We start from the raw sequence: 18,592 nt of genomic DNA on the forward strand, positions 1-18,592 counted from the left end.
TCCATTTCAGAGAAGAAGAAACATGGATAGGAAGAATTCATGGATCTATAGATAATTGGAAAGACAGATAGACCAAAAAAACCAAAACCCCAATCCTAAATCTATTCCAAGCAGATTTGAAATTTCAAATTAGCACCAATTGGGTGGCATGTTGTCTGTCTGTCTGTCTGTCTGTCCGTCCGTCCATCCATCCATCCGTCCATCCAGCCAGCCAGACACCCATGGAAATCATATCTGTCTGTCCATCCGTCCGTCCGTCCATCTGTCCATCCATCCATCAAGCCACCCATATCTATCTATCTATATCTGTCTGTCTGTCTGTCTGTCTGTCTGTCTATCCATTTATCCATCCATCAATCCATCCATCCATCAAGCCACCCATATCTATATCTGTCTGTCTGTCAGTCTATCTATCTGTCTGTCTATCTATCTATCTATCTATCTATCTATCTATCTATCTATCTATCCATCCATCCATCCATCAAGTCATCCATATCTATCCATGTCTATATCTGTCTGTCTGTCTGTCTGTCTGTCATCTATCTATCTATCTATATCAAATTTATTTGCTGTCCATTTCAATATCCAATGACATTAGACAATTAAACCTATTGGGACCCTTATATTAAAACAATATATTTCATGTGTGGTCAGAATTCAAAAACCACACATAGCCCAGCCCTTTGTTTGATCAAAATAGTTCGCTTGAGATCTTCACATGTAGGTCTGATTGAGGTCAATTGTAGGGGAGACCCAGAATTATTCATTTCCATTCTTATTATTTCATCTGCTTCTTTCATTCCAGTTTCTTTGCGTGCAGTTTTTATTAAGGTTTCTGTGCTTTACGTTCTGTATTTTGAGATGCCCTGCTGGCTAATCAACAATAAAGTGATCGAATTGAAAGTAAAAGTTAGCACCCAAAGTCCATTGAGGTCCTGCCCTTGGCAGAAAAGTGCAAGAAACTCATTACTATGTACATGTATTCATAGATCAAGAACCTTGGATAGGTAGGACAATTTTTTTTTAAAAAAAAAAAGGAAGGAGGGAGGAATAATTAAATCCTTGGAGGGTGCTGTTGTGTGCTGCAAAAGGCATTTTGTTTTGTTCAGCTTTACAAGGCACGTTGGCTTGGAACCGTACCCAGATCTCATTTCTGATTCTCCCTCTCCTCTTTCTCCTTTTGCCTTTTTTTTTTTATTTTTTTTATTTTTTGCTCACCATATGATGCTCAGGGACTCCAGAGAGCCTAGCTGAGAAAGAGAGGCAGCTTATGGGCATGATCAATCAGCTGACCAGTTTGCGGGAGCAGCTGCTGGCGGCTCACGATGAGCAGAAGAAATTGGCGGCCTCGCAAATTGAGAAGCAGCGCCAGCAAATGGAGCTGGCCAAGCAGCAGCAAGAACAGGTGAGCAGGTTATTAAAAGGGACTTTTAATCTAGTCCTGCTCTGGCATCGGGGAGGCAGGAGATTAGCACTCTATTAACGCGTCTTTATTTCTAAGAGGGCTGAAATGTTCACGGAACTGTTCCCAGAGTGGAACTGGAGGGCTGGAAGATTTTTTTTTTTTAAAAAAAGAAGTTAAACGGAATATACAACGGGAGGTGTTATTTTCAGCATGCGGTGGAAGAGAGGAACAGATCCCAGAGTTTTTGACATAAAGTTATTGTCCAAATTGTGGAGACTATATTAGAAGTGGGGTTCTTAAAGCCACCCCCACAAGTCCTGCTCTTACTTCCCTGCCCCAAAGATCAGGGGGTGACCCCATGTACCCTTATCGAAAGAGTAGGGTTGAAAGACAAGGTTAGGGGCAAGGACCTCCCCACTCTTTCAGTTTAAACCAGGGGTCAGCAACAGTGGTGGGAATCAAAACGTTTGACCACCGGTTTGGTGGGTATGGCTTGGTGGGTGCACTTTGCGCATGTGCACACACTTTGCGTGCATGTGTATGCCAAACTCACACTTTGTGCAGGCGCAGAGGCATTTGCACAGGCATAGAGGCGTTCCAACTCACTTTCTGCAAGCCTGCACTCTTCCTGTCACCTCAGCAGCTGCCGCGCGGCACTCTTCTGTGCCACGCAAAGCAACTGCACTTCAAAAGCAGAGGATAAAAGCCTGGGCAGGCGGGCAGGTGGGCCCAATAGCAGAGTGGCAGAGAGAACTGGTTCTGTCTCCACTGCTCATCGCCACTACTGGCTTGATAGAACTAGGCCGAACTGGTAAAATACTACCACTGGTCAGCAACCTTCGGCTCTGGAGCTGCATGTGGCTCTTTTATCCCTCTGCTGCAGCTCCCTGTTGCTGGTCGGTTCCACAATTGAGAGGCCTTTTGGTTAAGGCAGGTAGAGGAAAAAGGACACCGTGCTAGGAGGAGACTCTATGGTTGGGGGAACCACCATAGAGTCTGATGGGCTCCAGAATTGAACAGGGGGCTTCCAGTTAGGACCTCTGTGGCTCTTTGAGTGTTTAAGTCTGCTGACCCATGGTTTAAACCTATTAAATATCTGACTCCATTACATTTTATAATGCAGGTAGTCCTCGACTTACGACTTCCATTGAGCCAATGTTTCTCTTGCTAAGTGAAGACACTTGTTAAGTGAGCTTTGCCTCATTTTACGACCTTTCTTGCCACAGTTGTTAAAGGAATCAGTGCAGTTGTTTTAGTTAGCAACAGAATGGTGGAGTGAATCTGGCTTCCCATTCTGACCCTTCGCTGGTCAGAAGATCACAAAAGGAGATCGCATGACCCCGGACACTGCAACCGTCATTAATACAAGTCAGTTGTCAAAAGTCTGGATTTTGATAATGTTACCATGGAGTTGCTGCAACGGTCGTGAGAAAATCGATCAAAGCTCACTTTTTTCAGTGGTATCTTCAAATGGTCACTAAATGAACCATTGTAAGTTGAGGATCGTTTCAGCAAATATGACCCCAGGACATTGCAACTGTACTAAATTCATGCCAACTATGCCCAAATTTTGGTCATGTGACCTTGGAGATGCTGCAACAGTCGTAAGTGCGAAAAATGGTCATAAATTGCTTTTTTTCCCCAATGCTGTTGTAACTTCAAAAGGTCATTGTGAATGGCTATAAGTCAAGGACTATCTGTACTTAAAACGTCTTCAGAATTCCTGACCTGACCATGTATAAAGTGTTTTCACATGGATATTTGACTTCTGATACTTTCTCGTACTGTGATAATAGTAATAATGCGCAGTAAAATCTTGAGTCTTCTTCCATTCTGAAATTCATTGGGTATATTCACTGGACAGTCCTGCCCATGTTTAACTGAACCATGGTTTATTCAACTTAATTGTCTGTGCTTGCCTATATCAGACTCAACCATAAGCAATAATGATGTGGATTGGCATAACATACTACGTCAGGAGTCTTCAAACTTGACAGGTTTAAGATTTGTGGACTTCAACTCCCAGAATTCCCTCATCCAGTCATATTAACTCAAGAATTCTGGGAGTTGAAGTCCACAAGTCTTAAACTTGCCATGTTTGAAGACCCTTGGACTAAGCCAACCTCATTGTCTAGTTCACGTCTGGCAGAGGAGGCAAATTCCGCTTCAGCAAAATTGGAATCTTCCCAAATGTAGATCTAGAATTCATTTATAGTGGAGTAAAAAATGGGTTTCTTTCCAGATTGGACAAACTGACCTGGAATTGGAGGAATTGGAATTTGGTAACATTCACTCTTGGCTTAAACCAGTATTTCTCAACCTTGGCAGCTTGGGTGGGTGAGGACACAGAATTCCCCCTAGTTGGCAGGGGAATTCTGGGAATTGAAGTCCATCCATCTGCAAGCTGCCAAGGTTAAGAAACCCTGGCTTAACCTAAGTATCTGAAGGGATCTTCCATTTGAATGGTTTTAGAGGTTTGGGGTTTTTTTGTCCCCCTTTAATCCAAATCTGAAATTTTCTCTACCTCATTTATGAAATAGGTTTTAACAACTTTATTTTAAGTTTACTGTTACATTCACCATCATTTTAAATTTAATAGTTTAATAATAAAATAGTTTTTTACTACATACAGACTAAAAAAAAGGCTCCTTCTTCCACCCTGAACAACATCAAGATAATTTTGTACGATCAAAAGATCAATGCAGGGCAAAAAAAAATGGAGATATAATCAGCAACTTGGACAAAATTAAAAGGAATTAAATTAATTTATGGGGGTTGAAGTGATCAGTGACTACTTATCATTAAGATGGTGAATGTCAACTTCTATGCTATCAGTGGCTGAGGAACATAAATTAGAAAATGCTACTGCTTTCATGGGTATTTACCATTGTGTCATCCATTACAAGCCTTCTAATATTCTTAGAATTGGATGAGAAAGTATGCTCCAGCCAACCCCATCCCAAATCACTTTTTTTCCCCCAGTGTAAGAACAACTTTTCAACTATGACTGCTACACATAATCAATACTTTATTGGATATAATAGAATGGATGTATCAATGGTTTTAATTTGAACAAGACTGTTTATGGGCAAAGATCTAAGCACATTTAAAATCATGGGTCTTTTGAGACAGACACGCACAGATGCAAACATACATACATGCACGCGCTATTAAATTACATGTACATGTGTTGACCCTACAGATTGCAAGACAGCAGCAGCAACTTCTGCAACAGCAACACAAAATCAACCTGCTTCAGCAACAGATCCAGGTCAGAGATTATGAATCTGTCCATTATTTTCAATTATTCAACTCCGTTTTTGCATTCCTTTTCACTGTCTTCAATTCAGAGATGCAGTGCCAGTCATTAACAGAGGGGTTCCGTCAGGGGTGGGATTCTACTGGTTCGGATCAGTTCGGGCGAACCAGATGTTAAAGTTACACCTGGTTTGCTGAACCAGTATTTCAATTGACCGGCTGGCCCTCACTTCCCAGGAGTCTCCACGCAGCCCATTTTCGATGGAGGTAAATGTAGGGTCTGCGTGGAGACTCTGTGGGGGGGGGGGGGAAGGGGTCTTTTGGAAGTCTGGAAACGGGCCTGTTTCTGGCTACCGAAGGGCCTCCAGAGCCCGGGAGAGGCCGTTTTTGCCCTTCCAGAGGGCTGGGGGAGGCCTCTGGACCCTTGGGAGGGTGACAAATGGCCTTCCCGGAAAATTCGAAGTTGCAAAACAGGCCTACTTCCATAGAGCTTCCAGAGGCCAGGGAGGCTGCTTTCGCCATCCCAGAGGCCCCCGGGAGGCCTCTAGACCCTTGGGAGTGCAAAATTGGCCTCCCCCGGGCTCTGGAGGCCCACCAAAAGCCAAAAACAGGAAGTTCCGGTAGGCCCCGTCCACCATGACTCCGCCCACCCAGCAAACCGGGCAACGAACTAATTGCTGTGATTTTTGTATCCCACCCCTGGGTTCCATATATGTAAACGGATGTCAGGTTTCAATTCAGGTTTGTGGCTTGAGGTTGGCGTGCATATTTGAACAAACTGGTTGAATTCCATATGAGTGAGGTCCGTTGAAAGCCGGATGAAAAGCACCTAAGGAGACTCACATGGGTGGAAGGAGACATAACCCAAGCCCAGTTGATTTAAAGGCATCTTCACAACGTTGGTAACCACCAGTTAATTTTCTGTGATGCGCGTGGTGTTAAATGAACAGCTGCTTTTCTTGGAAAAACATCTGCAGAGGGTTTTTTTTTTGGAGACACATTTATCACAGCCGTGGAACCAGAGGTGAGCTGCTGGGGGATTCACAGGGGTTCAGGAGAGCCCCTAGCTAAGATTCTGTGCAATTCGGAGAATCCCCAAGTCCCACCCCTGGCTGGCTCCGCCCACCCTGCCCCTCCCCTCCCAGGAGCCCCCACGTGGCCTGTTTTGGATGCAGGTAAGTGCAGGATGCCTGTGGAGGCTTGGGAAGGGGAAAAAATGGGCGTCCCGGAAATGGGCCTGTTTCTGGCTTCCAGAGAGCCTCCAGAGCCTGGGGGGGGGGCAAAAAAACACCCCAACTCCCTGTCGTGATGCAGGAGGCCAACTAGGCCACACCCACTATGGCCACGCCGACCCAGCAACTGAGTAGAGAACCCTTTGCAAAAAATTTTGAAGCCCACCCTTTGTGGAACCCCATTCATTTGCTTGATAGCTGGTACATTGGTACCGTACATAAACGTTCCTTCTCACAATGGGAAGCCCATTCACCCAGAAACATTTTTTTGTGGGGGAAAAAAAAATCATAGCATGTGGGCAGTGTCATCTCTCACGTAGCCAACCATACAGGTGATGGGGAATTATTTCTGTTGTGGCTCTAAATCCTATTCTGTGACGGTAGGTAGGATAACGTTTAGAAAACAATACCTATCTCTTTGCATCGTCTTCTGTGGCACAGGGTTATGCAAATGTCCTTACTATGTTCCTTGATTGGTTGGCATTTCTCACATAATAAAAAGAGAAGAGAGAGGAAAAAATAGATTTCTGTACATTGGGAAAGTTATGGATATAAACAGGTCCAGCAAAGGATATTTTCTGGAGACTTTTTTTACTACTAGAAGGAGTAACTTGTCCATCATCCTCAGTGCAGCAGAAGATTTGGGCTTAGTTCATTGTTTTTTGGAGCTCTTTTCCAACTGCTTTTCCAAATTCTGCTCATTCTGATCACCAAGTTGACAGAATGGTGAGAAAATGACACTAAAATCAATGATAAAACATCATGGTTTGAATATTTAAGATGCAGACAATAGTTGTTTCTCTTCCTCCTCCTCCTCCTCTGCCTCCTCCTCCTCCTCCTCCATCATCATTTAAAATCCTACTTTCTAGAGCCAATTTTCTATTAAAGCTTCCAAACTTCACAGTAATTCTCGTGCATGCCCTGTGAAGTGTTCATTGATTTTAATTTATATTTCATAAACTATCCTAATTTTTTGAGAGTGGTATTGTCAGAGGATTGATTTATTGATGGACCGATTTGATTTATATAGCTGCTGATTTATATAGCTGCTTTATATATGTGGCTTAAAATTCAATAAATAAAATTCATAAAACACACTGTATAAAACAAAACAAAACATGTAGCAGCCAGCCGTCATCCAACCAATTTATCCCCTCAGCCAGGGGAGAGTCTCTATCCCACTCCAGGTTTAGTCATAAAGCCAAAATTTCCAGGCCTTGTGGAAAGTCCTGAGGGACAGGGACAATCTTAGGGAGAAAGATGTTGCAAAGACTGGGCACCATAACACAAAAGGCTCTCTCTTTCTGGTGCCCACAAATCAAAAGTAGCTGGAGCGTGTCCCTCATCAGGTAGGACCAAGACAAGACATCTGGGAAGAGACATTACCGTAAATCGGAGTCTCCAACCTTGGCAACTTTAAGACTTGTGGAATTCTAGGAGTTGAAGTCCACAAGTCTTAAAGTAGCTAAGGTTGGAGACCCCTGCCGTAAATCACCTGATCCCAAGCCAAGGGGGTCTTTAAAGGTGGCAACCTTGAATTGCACACCTAAACACACCAGCAGTCAGTAGCGCTTGCACAGCAAGGGTGGCTCGTAGTCAAAGTAATCGGTGCCAGTAGCTATCTACACCATCAACATTCTGCACTATTGGAAGCTTCTGAATGTAGCTCAGGAACAGCCCATGTAAAACACGTTGCACCAATCCAGTCTGGACATCACAAGGACATGAGTGACCTTGAGCAGAGCCTCCCCAGTCCTGGAATGGGCACTAAAGTACAATCCAAAGTTGTGCAGAAACCTTTTTACCCACAGCTACCACCTGCTCTTAGAGAATAGGGACAGCTTGGCAAACTCCCAAATGCCATGCCATACCTTGCTGTGACTGCCCTTGGCTTCCCTTCCTTCCTTCCTTCCTTCCTTCCTTCCTTCCTTCCTTCCTTCCTTCCTTCCTTCCTTCCACCCATCCATCCTCCTTCCCTCCATCCTTCCATCCTCCATTCCCTCCCTCCCTCCCCCATTCTCCTTCCTCTCTCCCTCCCCCTTCTTTCCATCCTCTCTCCCTCCATTCCCCTTCCCGCCTCCCTCCATCCCCCATTCTCCTTCCTTCCTTCCATCCTCCCTCCTTCCCTCCATTCTCCTTCCTTCCTTCCTTCCTTCCTTCCATCCATCCTTCTTCCTCCCTCTCTCCCTCCCTCCATTCTCCTCCCTCCTCCTCCCCATTCTCCTTCCTCTCTCCCTCCCCTTCTTTCCATCCTCTCTCCCTCCATTCCCTTCCTGACTCCCTCCATCCCCATTCTCCTTCCTTCCTTCCTTCCATCCTCCCTCCATCCCCCATTCTCCTTCCTTCCATCCTTCCATCCTCCCCTCCTCCCCCATTCTCCTTCCTTCCTTCCATCCTCCCTCCTTCCCTCCATTCTCCTTCCTTCCTTCCTTCCTTCCTTCCATCCATCCTTCTTCCTCCCTCTCTCCCTCCCTCCATTCTCCTCCCTCCCTCCCCATTCTCCTTCCTCTCTCCTCCCCCTTCTTTCCATCCTCTCTCCCTCCATTCCCCTTCCTGACTCCCTCCATCCCCATTCTCCTTCCTTCCTTCCTTCCATCCTCCCTCCATCCCCCATTCTCCTTCCTTCCATCCTTCCATCCTCCCTCCCTCCCCATTCTCCTTCCTTCCTTCCATCCTCCCTCCTTCCCTCCATTCTCCTTCCTTCCTTCCTTCCTTCCTTCCATCCATCCTTCTTCCCTCCCTCTCCCTCCCTCCATTCTCCTCCCTCCCTCCCCCATTCTCCTTCCTCTCTCCCTCCCCTTCTTTCCATCCTCTCTCCCTCCATTCCCTTCCTGACTCCCTCCATCCCCCATTCTCCTTCCTTCCTTCCTTCCTTCCTTCCTTCCTTCCTTCTTCCCTCCCTCTCCCTCCCTCCCTTTTTGTTACTTTATTTTAATCTAACATTTGAACCTCCCAATGCACTGAGCTGATCACACTAACCAGTGATTTTTTTAAAAAAACAAACAAACAAACACAGGGGCTCCCTTATATCTCGTAGAGCTAATAGTCTACTTCATTCCCCCTCCCTCAACTTGTGCTGGTAACACACCAGGAAAACAAACCAAGTGCCTAACCTAGAAAATCCCTAGCTAACCCAGGACCCAGTTCTACCCATCTATCTACAAACCCCATCCTAGGATTCCCTGCCCTCCTTTTGCATCCAGTGAGGTCCGTGAGGTCTTTCTACAAAATGCGTTTCCCTGCATTCGAGGCCTCGGGCTGCCTTGGAACCAATGTGTTGGTTTCCAGCCTCCGTCCTTCTTGGGAAGAAGGATATTTGCTTCTCCTGCCCACCGCTCTTTTGCAACGTGGCCAACTCCCAGGCATCTCTTACACCGCGGGCATTTTGAAGAGCGCTTTTATTTTATTTATTTATTTCCCACCATATGCTGTGCATATGGAATGGCCCAGCAGGACACCAAGGGGGCAAAGAGAGGAGACGAAAACTCTTGTCCATTGAACTGACCTGCGATGGGGAGCATGAATGCGCCATATGATTCGCATCTCAACCATGTGGAGAACACGGAGACATGGGCACTTTTCCTTGGCAGCCAGAAAAGGCAGTCTCTGCTGAGAGAAGGTGAAAAGGGGGAGAGAGAGAGAGAGAGAGAGAGAGAGAGAGAGAGAGAGAGAGAGAGAGATGATTTGAGCAAGGTAACAATGATTTTTTTTTCTACTGCTGGCTGGTGAAGGAGTTTAGGACGTTGTTTTCTTTATATCTCCGTCAGCCCCTTAATTGACGATGCTTTAAAATTGAATGACTAGCAGTCAAAACGTGTTTGCTTCAAGCTGAGAAGAAAAATGCCGGTGTCGGTGCTTCCAAACTGATTGCGCTTTGTACACAAGTGACAGCCGCAGTCACTTTGAGTGACTGATAAGTGGGAAGCTTTGCAACTTATCAAGGAATGTGCAGCCGAACAAGAAAAGGACTTTGAGCCATTCAGATGCCTTGGCATGTTCCGAATCACATCTCACATCCGTCAGCCTCCGGGAAGCACTGGGAGACACGGCGAAATCAATTTCGTAGCCCTCCATCTTTCGGGGGAAAAAATCAGGGGAATAGGGCGACATCACAAAGTTTCTCTTTGTTTCCCAAAAAGGAGAGCATCAGAGGTGGTATTCAGCCAGTTCTGACAGGGTCTGGAGAACCAGTAGCAGACATTTTGAGTGGTTCGGAGAACCGGCAAATCCCACCTCTGACTGGCCCCGCCCCCATCTCTTCTCTGCCTCCCAAGTCCCAGCTGATCAGCTGGGTCTTCTTTTGTTGCCCTGCACAGGAGAACGGAGCTGGAAAGCAGGTTAGTGGAGTGGGGAGGGAATGGAGATTTTGCAGTATCCTTCCCCTGCCACGCCAACGAATCTACGCTCACCAAGCCATTCCCACAGAACCAGTAGTAAATTTGAATACCATCACTGGACAGCATCATTCTGAATGTCATAGGCTGATGTGTAGAGGAGGAGGAAAAGCTTTGCCTGGCCTTCTTCCCTGTGAATTTTATTTTGAACTGAGTGAACAACGCTGATGATGTTACTTAGTTTGGTAATGAAATGTCTGAGACCAAGTTTGCAGCCAAGCTCAGAGAACACCAAGAACCCCTAAACTACAAATATTCTCATTTATCAGTTATTTTGAACTTTTCATTCCACCAACTCATGAGTAGGTAGAGTTGCTAATTTGCAAACTGTATTTCCTGTGTTCAGTCTATAAAAAAAAAAATAACATTGCAGGCAACAAGTTGAATAGAGAGATAGTAGGAAGCAACCTCTAGGGATTTGCTACCCTTTAAATCCAAACCTAAAATATTTCTTTTGGAGAGGGCCTGGTATGCATGAAGCACTTGCTAACAGCTCTTTAAAGCAGCTGCATCTTTTTCTGGATTTTCATAGTAGCCATGTGATCCTGGATGATACACATTTGAGTTAAGGAAGCAGTAGTGAGGTATATAACACGGTGTTTGGGAGAAGGTGTGAGTACAGCCTACTGCACCAATGGTTCCTTCTTAAAGCAGCTGCATCTTTTCATGGGATCACACAATAGACCTCCACAGTCCTGGGAAAGAACATTTTGTTCTGATAATATGTCCATCCTCATTACACAACACCTTTTCGGTCTCAGGTCGAAGCACAGCACACCCCTACCAACTTCTTATGCTATATATCCATGAGGTTCATTGGATTATGTGGAATTTCTGGTACAGGAAATTTTTACTCAACTCACAACCACAAATGAGTCCAAAATATCCAACCAAATAGAGGCAAGTTGTTCCACTGATTAATTGTTCTCACTATCTGGAAATTTCTCCTTGGTTTTAGGTTGCTTCTCTCCTTGGTTAGTTTCCACCCATTGCTTCTTATCCTGACCTCAGGTGCTTTGGAGAATAGCTTGACTTCTTCTTCTTTTTGGCAGCCACTGAGATATTGGAATACTGCTATGATGTCACCCCCAGTCCTTTTCACCAAACTAGACAAACCCAATTCCAGCAACCATTCTAGGGACATCTGGTTGTGCACATCCTGACATTTGTAGCATAGACTTCGGCCCTCCTTTTATAAAGGCAACATCTAATGTCAAAATTGTGTTCAAGTGTGATTTTTAGGTATGGGATAAGAAGGTACCTAAGATAAGGCTGATCAGTTTATTCCGTGCTTATATTTTGGGAGTGCTTATTCATATTACTTAATGCTTAATAATATTAAAAATAGGCATAGATTATTTTTATGCCCCTCGTTATGGGCAAAAGAGAAGTTCTCAGTTCTGGACATTTTTATTATGTTTGGAACTTCTATGGAGCTACAAAATTAGATTCTGATTGATGCAGCATCGCCTGGAAAACAGTGCCTTTCTAAAGTGAAGAAGTTGACCGACCATCAGCTAAAATGAACAATGCTGCATTGTATTAACTTCGATCCTGTATGGGCAATTTTGACATTTTTCCTGTAGCCTCTTTGCTAACAAACTGTTGAGACTTGTCCAGAGTGACTCACAAGAAACGTAAGTGTCCCACCAAATGATTCATCCACCCCACCCCATTGAAAGCATCACAGTAGCTTTCCTTTTACACACTGTTTCTTTAAAGACAAAACAGTGTCCACTGTTCTTTTATTTGTAGGACGTGATTGTTTAGCAAGTATAACCTGAAGTCTCTATAGAAGGTTTCTTTTTCTGATTAGTTACATTGTGCATTTTCTAGGGCAGTGGTAGCTAATCTTTTTGGGCTCCTGTGCCAAAAATTGAGCATGCGCTTGCATGCTTGCACTCGCATACCAGCACCCAGAAGGCAATGTGTGCCCCCATGCCCCCTATGCATGCGCATGCAATCCCCACCCACCCTGCCGCCCCTTTACCTGCACTGCACCTCACAGCTGATTTTCAGCCGGTTTGAGGCCTTTTTCAACCTCCCAGAGGCTTCAGGAAGTTTTCTGCAGGCTTCTGCAGGCTTTTCAGGCCGAAAAATAGGCCTGTTCCAGTATTTCCGGAAAAACACGAAGTGATGAAACGGGCCTAGTTTTAGCCTGAAAAGCCTGCAGAAGCCTGCAGAAGCTTTTCTGAAGCCTCTGGGAGACCAAAAAAGGCCTCAAACTAACCAAAAATCAGCTGTGAGGTGCACACATGCGCAGTGAGGTAAGTTTACCTGCAGCTCACGTGCCGGTACAAATGGCTCTGTGTGCCACCTGTTGCACGCGTGCCATAGGTTCGCCATCATGCTTCTAGGATTTCTAGCCCCCATTAAATTTTGCAGGGATGATTTTTTAATGAGCCATCACATTGGGTTTAGTGGTACAATGCAATTTGAAATCTGGTTTTCTTATTAGCAATTACATTTCTGTCTCATTCTTCCTGCACACAAAACATTTTGGTTTTAAAACAGAGGGTAAACATTTGCCAAACAAATTCCTGTGGCATTTAGCAGAATTTTTTGATATCACATAAAGATATTATTTTTTTAGAAATAAATGTATATATACTTTGCATTGAATGAATATATAGATGACATGATTTTTCTGATCACATCCACTGTGAAATACACCCCAAGCTACTTTTCAACTTATTCCATCCTCAACTGCAATTATTCTTTGATTTCTTCAATCCCTGGTGATACAATCCAGGTCCTATATAGTTATATTTCCTTTAAAAGTATTGCTGGTATCAATATAACCTATCAGATGCTTATATTTCTGTTACTTTCTACTTTTGAGATTTCCAATTTAATTCCCAGATGCAACTTGGATTTTCCAATATCTCTGATTGTATTAGTAAATCCGACTAGGTGACTTTTGACCAATCCCCAGGAAACCATGGGTTCTAGACCTGCCTTAAGCGTGAAAGACGCCTGGGTGACTTTGGGCCAGTCACTGGGAGACTGTGAGTTCTAGTCTCATCTTAGGCACGAAAGTCAACTAGGTGACTTTGTATGAGTCACTGTCTCTCAACCCAACTTACCTCACAGGGCTGTTGTTATTGTGGGGAAAATAGGAGAAGGAAGGTATGTTGTTTGCCACCTTGAGTTATTTGTAAGAAATATCTGCAGGCTATAGAATAAATAAATTCAGTTATAAAAGGGGAGAAGAAACTAGAGTTAGGATTTTCAGCATGTTACCTATTGAAATTTTAGTTCCCCCCAAAACTCCAACCTGCGTAGTTAATTGCAGGAATTATGGCAAACATTTGGAGGCCATCAGACCAGACCAAGAACTTTTGGGGACCCCCAGAATGGCTGAGAAGTAATGTTTTTGACCACGGACCTCATTGTCCTGAAGCCTTGGACTCCTTTTTCATCCTTTACCCAATTTGCTGAGGTTTCTCCATGAATATTCATCTATTTTTCCTCTGTCTTTATTTCCAAAAACTAAAAAAAAAAAGGTTCCTTTCTAAGCGCTTCTATTTGAAATCATTGAGAATACTCCAGAGTAAGCAGAATAGGGATTACACCTAGGGAGTGGAGGAGGGGGGTGGGAGAAGAGAAGAAAGCCACCAAACCAGTCCCATTATTTGTTGGAGGTTTTTCTTCTACACCCATTGTCTGCTTCTCTTTTTGTTGTGCGTAGCAGGTGTTTCTTTCACTACACCAAAGCTGGCAGTACAAGGGTTTCTTTTGTGTTGGCTCCTTGGAGACTTTTGATTAAACTCTTCTTTATGACGACGATGCCAAGTTGCACATGGAATCTGTGTGGAAACAAATGCTTTCAACTTCTTCATTTATTCTCATTGCTCAAGCCTTTCTTCTCCTCCTCCCTGTGTTATCTGCCATTTGCCAGCTAAATCTATAAGCAGATCTTATTCCTGGCCACCAATCCCTTTTTTTTTTTTTTAGAAAAAAATAAACCCTCTTCCTTTAGCAATCCTGAATAGGTTTAGCTATTGAAAATCAGTGGTAAATGAAAATAATTAAAAAGAAAATACCTTTTCAAGAAATTATTGTTATTTTTAAAAAAAAAATAATAAAGGGAAAGGTAATAGAATTGTGATAGTGCTCACGCCTGACCTTAAAAAAAGTCTCCAGTGCAATCCCTTGTATGAAAAGGGGACCATTTAACAATCCTGAGAACTGGTACCAGTTTGGATTGTTCAAAGCTAGATAGACCGTAAAGTTCATTCCCCCAATTCTAATGCAATTTCTAAGGTCAATATGGAACCAGATTGGTACCTCGTGGGATTGTGTCAAAAGAGCAGGCTGTTTTGAGGAAAATATCAGAATATCCCTCTCTGGGTAAAGTTTTAGGTAGCTCTGAAATATGAAAATATTCATATTTTTTTTCCAGAAAAATATTGCCCTGGATAGTCTTTGTATGAAGAAGTAGAAAAATCTAGAATTACATTTCTCTTACTTCAACCCAACCTCATTTCTTCTCCATGAGATTTGAACATAGCAAAATCTCTCCAGCTATTATTTTAAAGGGGACAAAAGGGGACATGGCAATGGTCATAAGTATGAACCACTGGCCAAGCAGCTGAATTTTGATCACATGATCATGGGGATGCTACAAAGGTCGTAAGTGTGAACAATGATCCTGAGTCACTTTTTTCAGGGCTGCTGTAGCTTTGAATGGTCATTAAATGAACCGTTGTAAGTTGAGGACTACCTGTAACCTTGATTTTCCCAGCCAACTTTCCATGTAACCTTTTTAAGAGGACATGGATCCTGTTGAAAGTTAAAACCTATCCCTCTCCTAGAAAATTGAAATATTCTAGGAAATATTTAAAAAGGCAGAATATTTCCCCTAAAAAGAGTAGAAATTCAAAAGCAGAAACTCACCTCAGAAGCAGAAACTCAGCCCCGCCACACCTTTGCTAATGGACCATTACTCTGGCCTAGGCCAGCCTGTTTTACATAACAAAGTTCTCCAGGTAGAGCTATAATAGGAACTGCCCAAAGCCCTTTCATTACATCATCATCCAGCAAGGCTCAACCAAGCCTGGAACTCAGGACAGCCTACAGAGTTTTCCCCTGCATGGCCTCCATGGGAGTCTGGCAACCAATCAGAATAAAAGCTCAAATTCAAATCCCAGCGGACGGTATAAAACCCAGGCACTCTCAGCATCTCAGCCCTTCCTTCTTTGGAGCTCCAAGGCATGTGATCCTGTCCACCATTAAACTGTCTTTCCAAACAGCCTCCATGTTTCCAGTGTCTTTTTCCCCACTTGGAATTGAACCCAGAAGGATAATTCTTCCAACAATGCCTCAACTCATTTAGACATCAGTGGACAAATGTTGCTTCCATCTTCTATGCCTCAGCTCTTGTCTCTACTCCCACCTCACACCTGCATTCATTTTTAATCACTTTATCCTCCTGAGGGAAGAAGGCAAGACTGGTCTTGGTGTTAGACCAGGAAAACGATCAAAACTACACAAAAGTTTGAATCACAAAGTTTTGAGTGACACCCTAAGCCCACCTGTCCTGAAAGGGAGCTGAGAACACGTGTGTCTCTTTGAGGCGAAGTCGAAGACTATCTGTATACAGAGGGGGGGCGGGGGAACCCTGTTTTTGAAAGATTGCTTTTCTTCCCGGTCTCACAATGGAAATGTCAGAACGAAAGAAGAATAAATGCTCGGCTGCAATAAACCGAGAAAAGAAAATGTTCTTTTGTATTATCAGGGGACGAAGTCAAAGTATGTTGACATGTTCTGAGACGCAAGACAAAACAAACAGAGTTTGCAGAGATCACAAACTTATCTGAGATTTTAGGAAGAGAAACAACCGAGTTTTAAAGCTTAAAATATGGATTATTTTCCCTGTAAACAGTACACTGTTTGAAAACCAACTGCATTCACTGCTACGTTTGATTGAGATAAACTTATTCAAATTTAATTCCTTCTAGTGCTTGTGAAAAAATGGATCTAAGGAAACTGAGCCAAATTGTCCAACTCCATTCCCACTTTTATCTATATTTTAGATATAAAATATATAAAAGTTTTGTCCTTATCTCTGTGTTTTTAGAACTTCTTAGAAGGCAGTGATATACATATATAAAAGTGTCATGCCCTTGTTAGAGACAGACTCTGAGGGAGAGGAGGAACAACCTACGGGGAGTGGAAGTGTGGCTCCGGAGGTTGTGGAGGAGGCTGGAGAAGGGCAGAGGCCAGCTGGGCAGTCAGAGGAAGAACCAGGCCCATCCCTCCTTCATCCTAGGACACACAGGGAGGAATGGAGAAGGGAACAATTTGGCTTAGGAGAGAGGAAGCGGCCATGATCCCCTTCATTGGTTGCAGCTGGGGAGACTCATATATAAGAGAGATGGTGAAAACACAGCATTGCCAGAAGCAAAGCATGTTTTATTTTGGGCTAAAGTTATCTTGGTTGGTGTCCTTCCAACAGACTGTGCCTTGTTATCTCCTTGAAGTTGGTAATTACTCATCCTGGTCCGTTGTGGAAATTTCATTATTGTAGTTTGTTTGTTTTTTTTATTTCACTTCTATCTGCTCATTAAATTCGGACTGTATTGCTTTTTCTTTTTGAAGACTATTTTTGAGTATGTTTTATCTCCAACTGAGAATTGTTGAACAGTGGGGCCAAGTTGGAGGCATTAAAGGACATTTATTTACGTTTTGGATTCTTTGTACGTTTGTATTACACTCCGGGTCATCACAAAAAGAGATTTCCTTGGAGTTCTTACTGGTCTTCATTTGGGCTGGGTAATGCAGCTAATCCTCGACTTATGACCACAATTGAGCCCAACATTACTGTTGCTAAGTGATATATGGTATTTGTTAAGTGAATTTTGCCCCATTTTTACAAACTTTCTTGCCGCCATTGTTAAGTGAATCACTGCAGTTAAGTTAGTAACCTGATTGTTTAGTGAATCCCTTGACTTTCCTTGTCAGAGGGTTGCAAAAGTTGATCACATGATCCCAGGACACTGCAATCATCATGAATATGTACCACTTGCCAAGCACCCAAATTTTGATCATGTGACCATGGGGATGTTGCAGTGGTCGTAAGCGTGAAAAAGAGTCATAAGTCACTTTTTTCAGTGCCATTGTAACTTTAAACAGTCACTAAATGAACCGTGTAAATCCAGGGTCTTCAAACTTGACAGCTTTAAGACTTGTGGGCTTTAATTCCCAGAATTCCTCCTCCAGTCATGTTAGCTCAGGAATTCTGGGAGTTGAAGTCCACAAGTCTTAAACTTGCCAAGTGTGAAGACCCTTGGTGTAAATCAAGAACTACCTGTAAAGCTTTGGCTACACCGATTACCCACAAGCGTCACTATCTTCATTTTGCATCTAATGGATCCCTCTTAATTTTTCCAAATTATCAAATTATAAAAAGCTCATTCTACTCTGTTCTAATATTCTCTCCCTCTCTCCCTCCCTCCCTCCCTCCTCTCTCCTCCCTCCCTCTCTCTCTCTCTCTCTCACACACACACACACACACACACACACACCTGGATTTATGTTTCAGTTGTCAACTTGAGAATACGTTCTTGTCTTCAATTTCCTTGTAATTACAACTCTACCTGACTGGCTCATGGCTTGTAACCTTTGATAAATGGTCTTGGCCCATGAAACAATTGCATAGAAATATTAGAAATATTATACTATTTAGAATGAAATACAGTGGTAGTTACAGTGGTCCTTTGGGGAAAAAAATCCATTGTAGGGCAATATTGGTATAGAACCAACCAAAATGCCATGCACGTCCTCACACAGAATACTTCAGGTGATAATATTTACAAAGGGGTTGGAGAGGAAGTCCAATGGTTATAGTAGGCGTTTCACCCATCATATTTGTGAGATCTGAAGTTTTAAATAATAGTAATTATTATTAATAATAATAATTTAATAATATTATGCAATCCCAAAGCAATGGAGCATCATTTGAACACCATCAATATTGACAAATTCACCATAAGTCAATTGCAAAAGGCGGCTTTATCCAACTGGAACAGCTTGTATCCTGGGATGATACCTGTAACTCTGTGAAACATCTACATGTGCTTTGAGAAGGATTCGATTGGTGGATAAAAGCCTGAACATCTGGCCGACAGCGTGATGAATCTTAATAATGATAAATATTATAGACAAAGCACATTAGCTATAACATGTTGCGAATCTGAACTTCAAACTAAAGCTTAAGCAAAACACTTCAAGACCCATTCTCCAGAATATTTCTGGAAGAGACATCAAAATAGTCTTGAGCAAAGAGATGAATAAAACCA

General features: G+C 43.2%; 1 protein-coding gene across 8 annotated transcripts in view; it reads left to right on the plus strand.

Moving 5' to 3' along the window:
* The window catches only part of SOX5 (SRY-box transcription factor 5), a 1,005,438-nt gene that overhangs the window by 740,771 nt on the left and 246,075 nt on the right, over positions 1-18,592 (plus strand). For all 8 annotated transcript variants that reach the window (XM_087935225.1, XM_087935226.1, XM_087935221.1 and 5 more), the window contains 2 exons: positions 1,233-1,405; positions 4,608-4,676. In XM_087935225.1, coding sequence (XP_087791351.1) covers positions 1,233-1,405; positions 4,608-4,676 — 242 coding nt within the window. The remainder of the gene's footprint in view (positions 1-1,232; positions 1,406-4,607; positions 4,677-18,592) is intronic.

The sequence above is a fragment of the Pseudonaja textilis genome, chromosome 5 (genome assembly GCF_049901715.1).
Source record: "Pseudonaja textilis isolate UNSWEBS1 chromosome 5, rPseTex1.2, whole genome shotgun sequence".
NCBI lineage: Eukaryota > Metazoa > Chordata > Lepidosauria > Squamata > Elapidae > Pseudonaja > Pseudonaja textilis.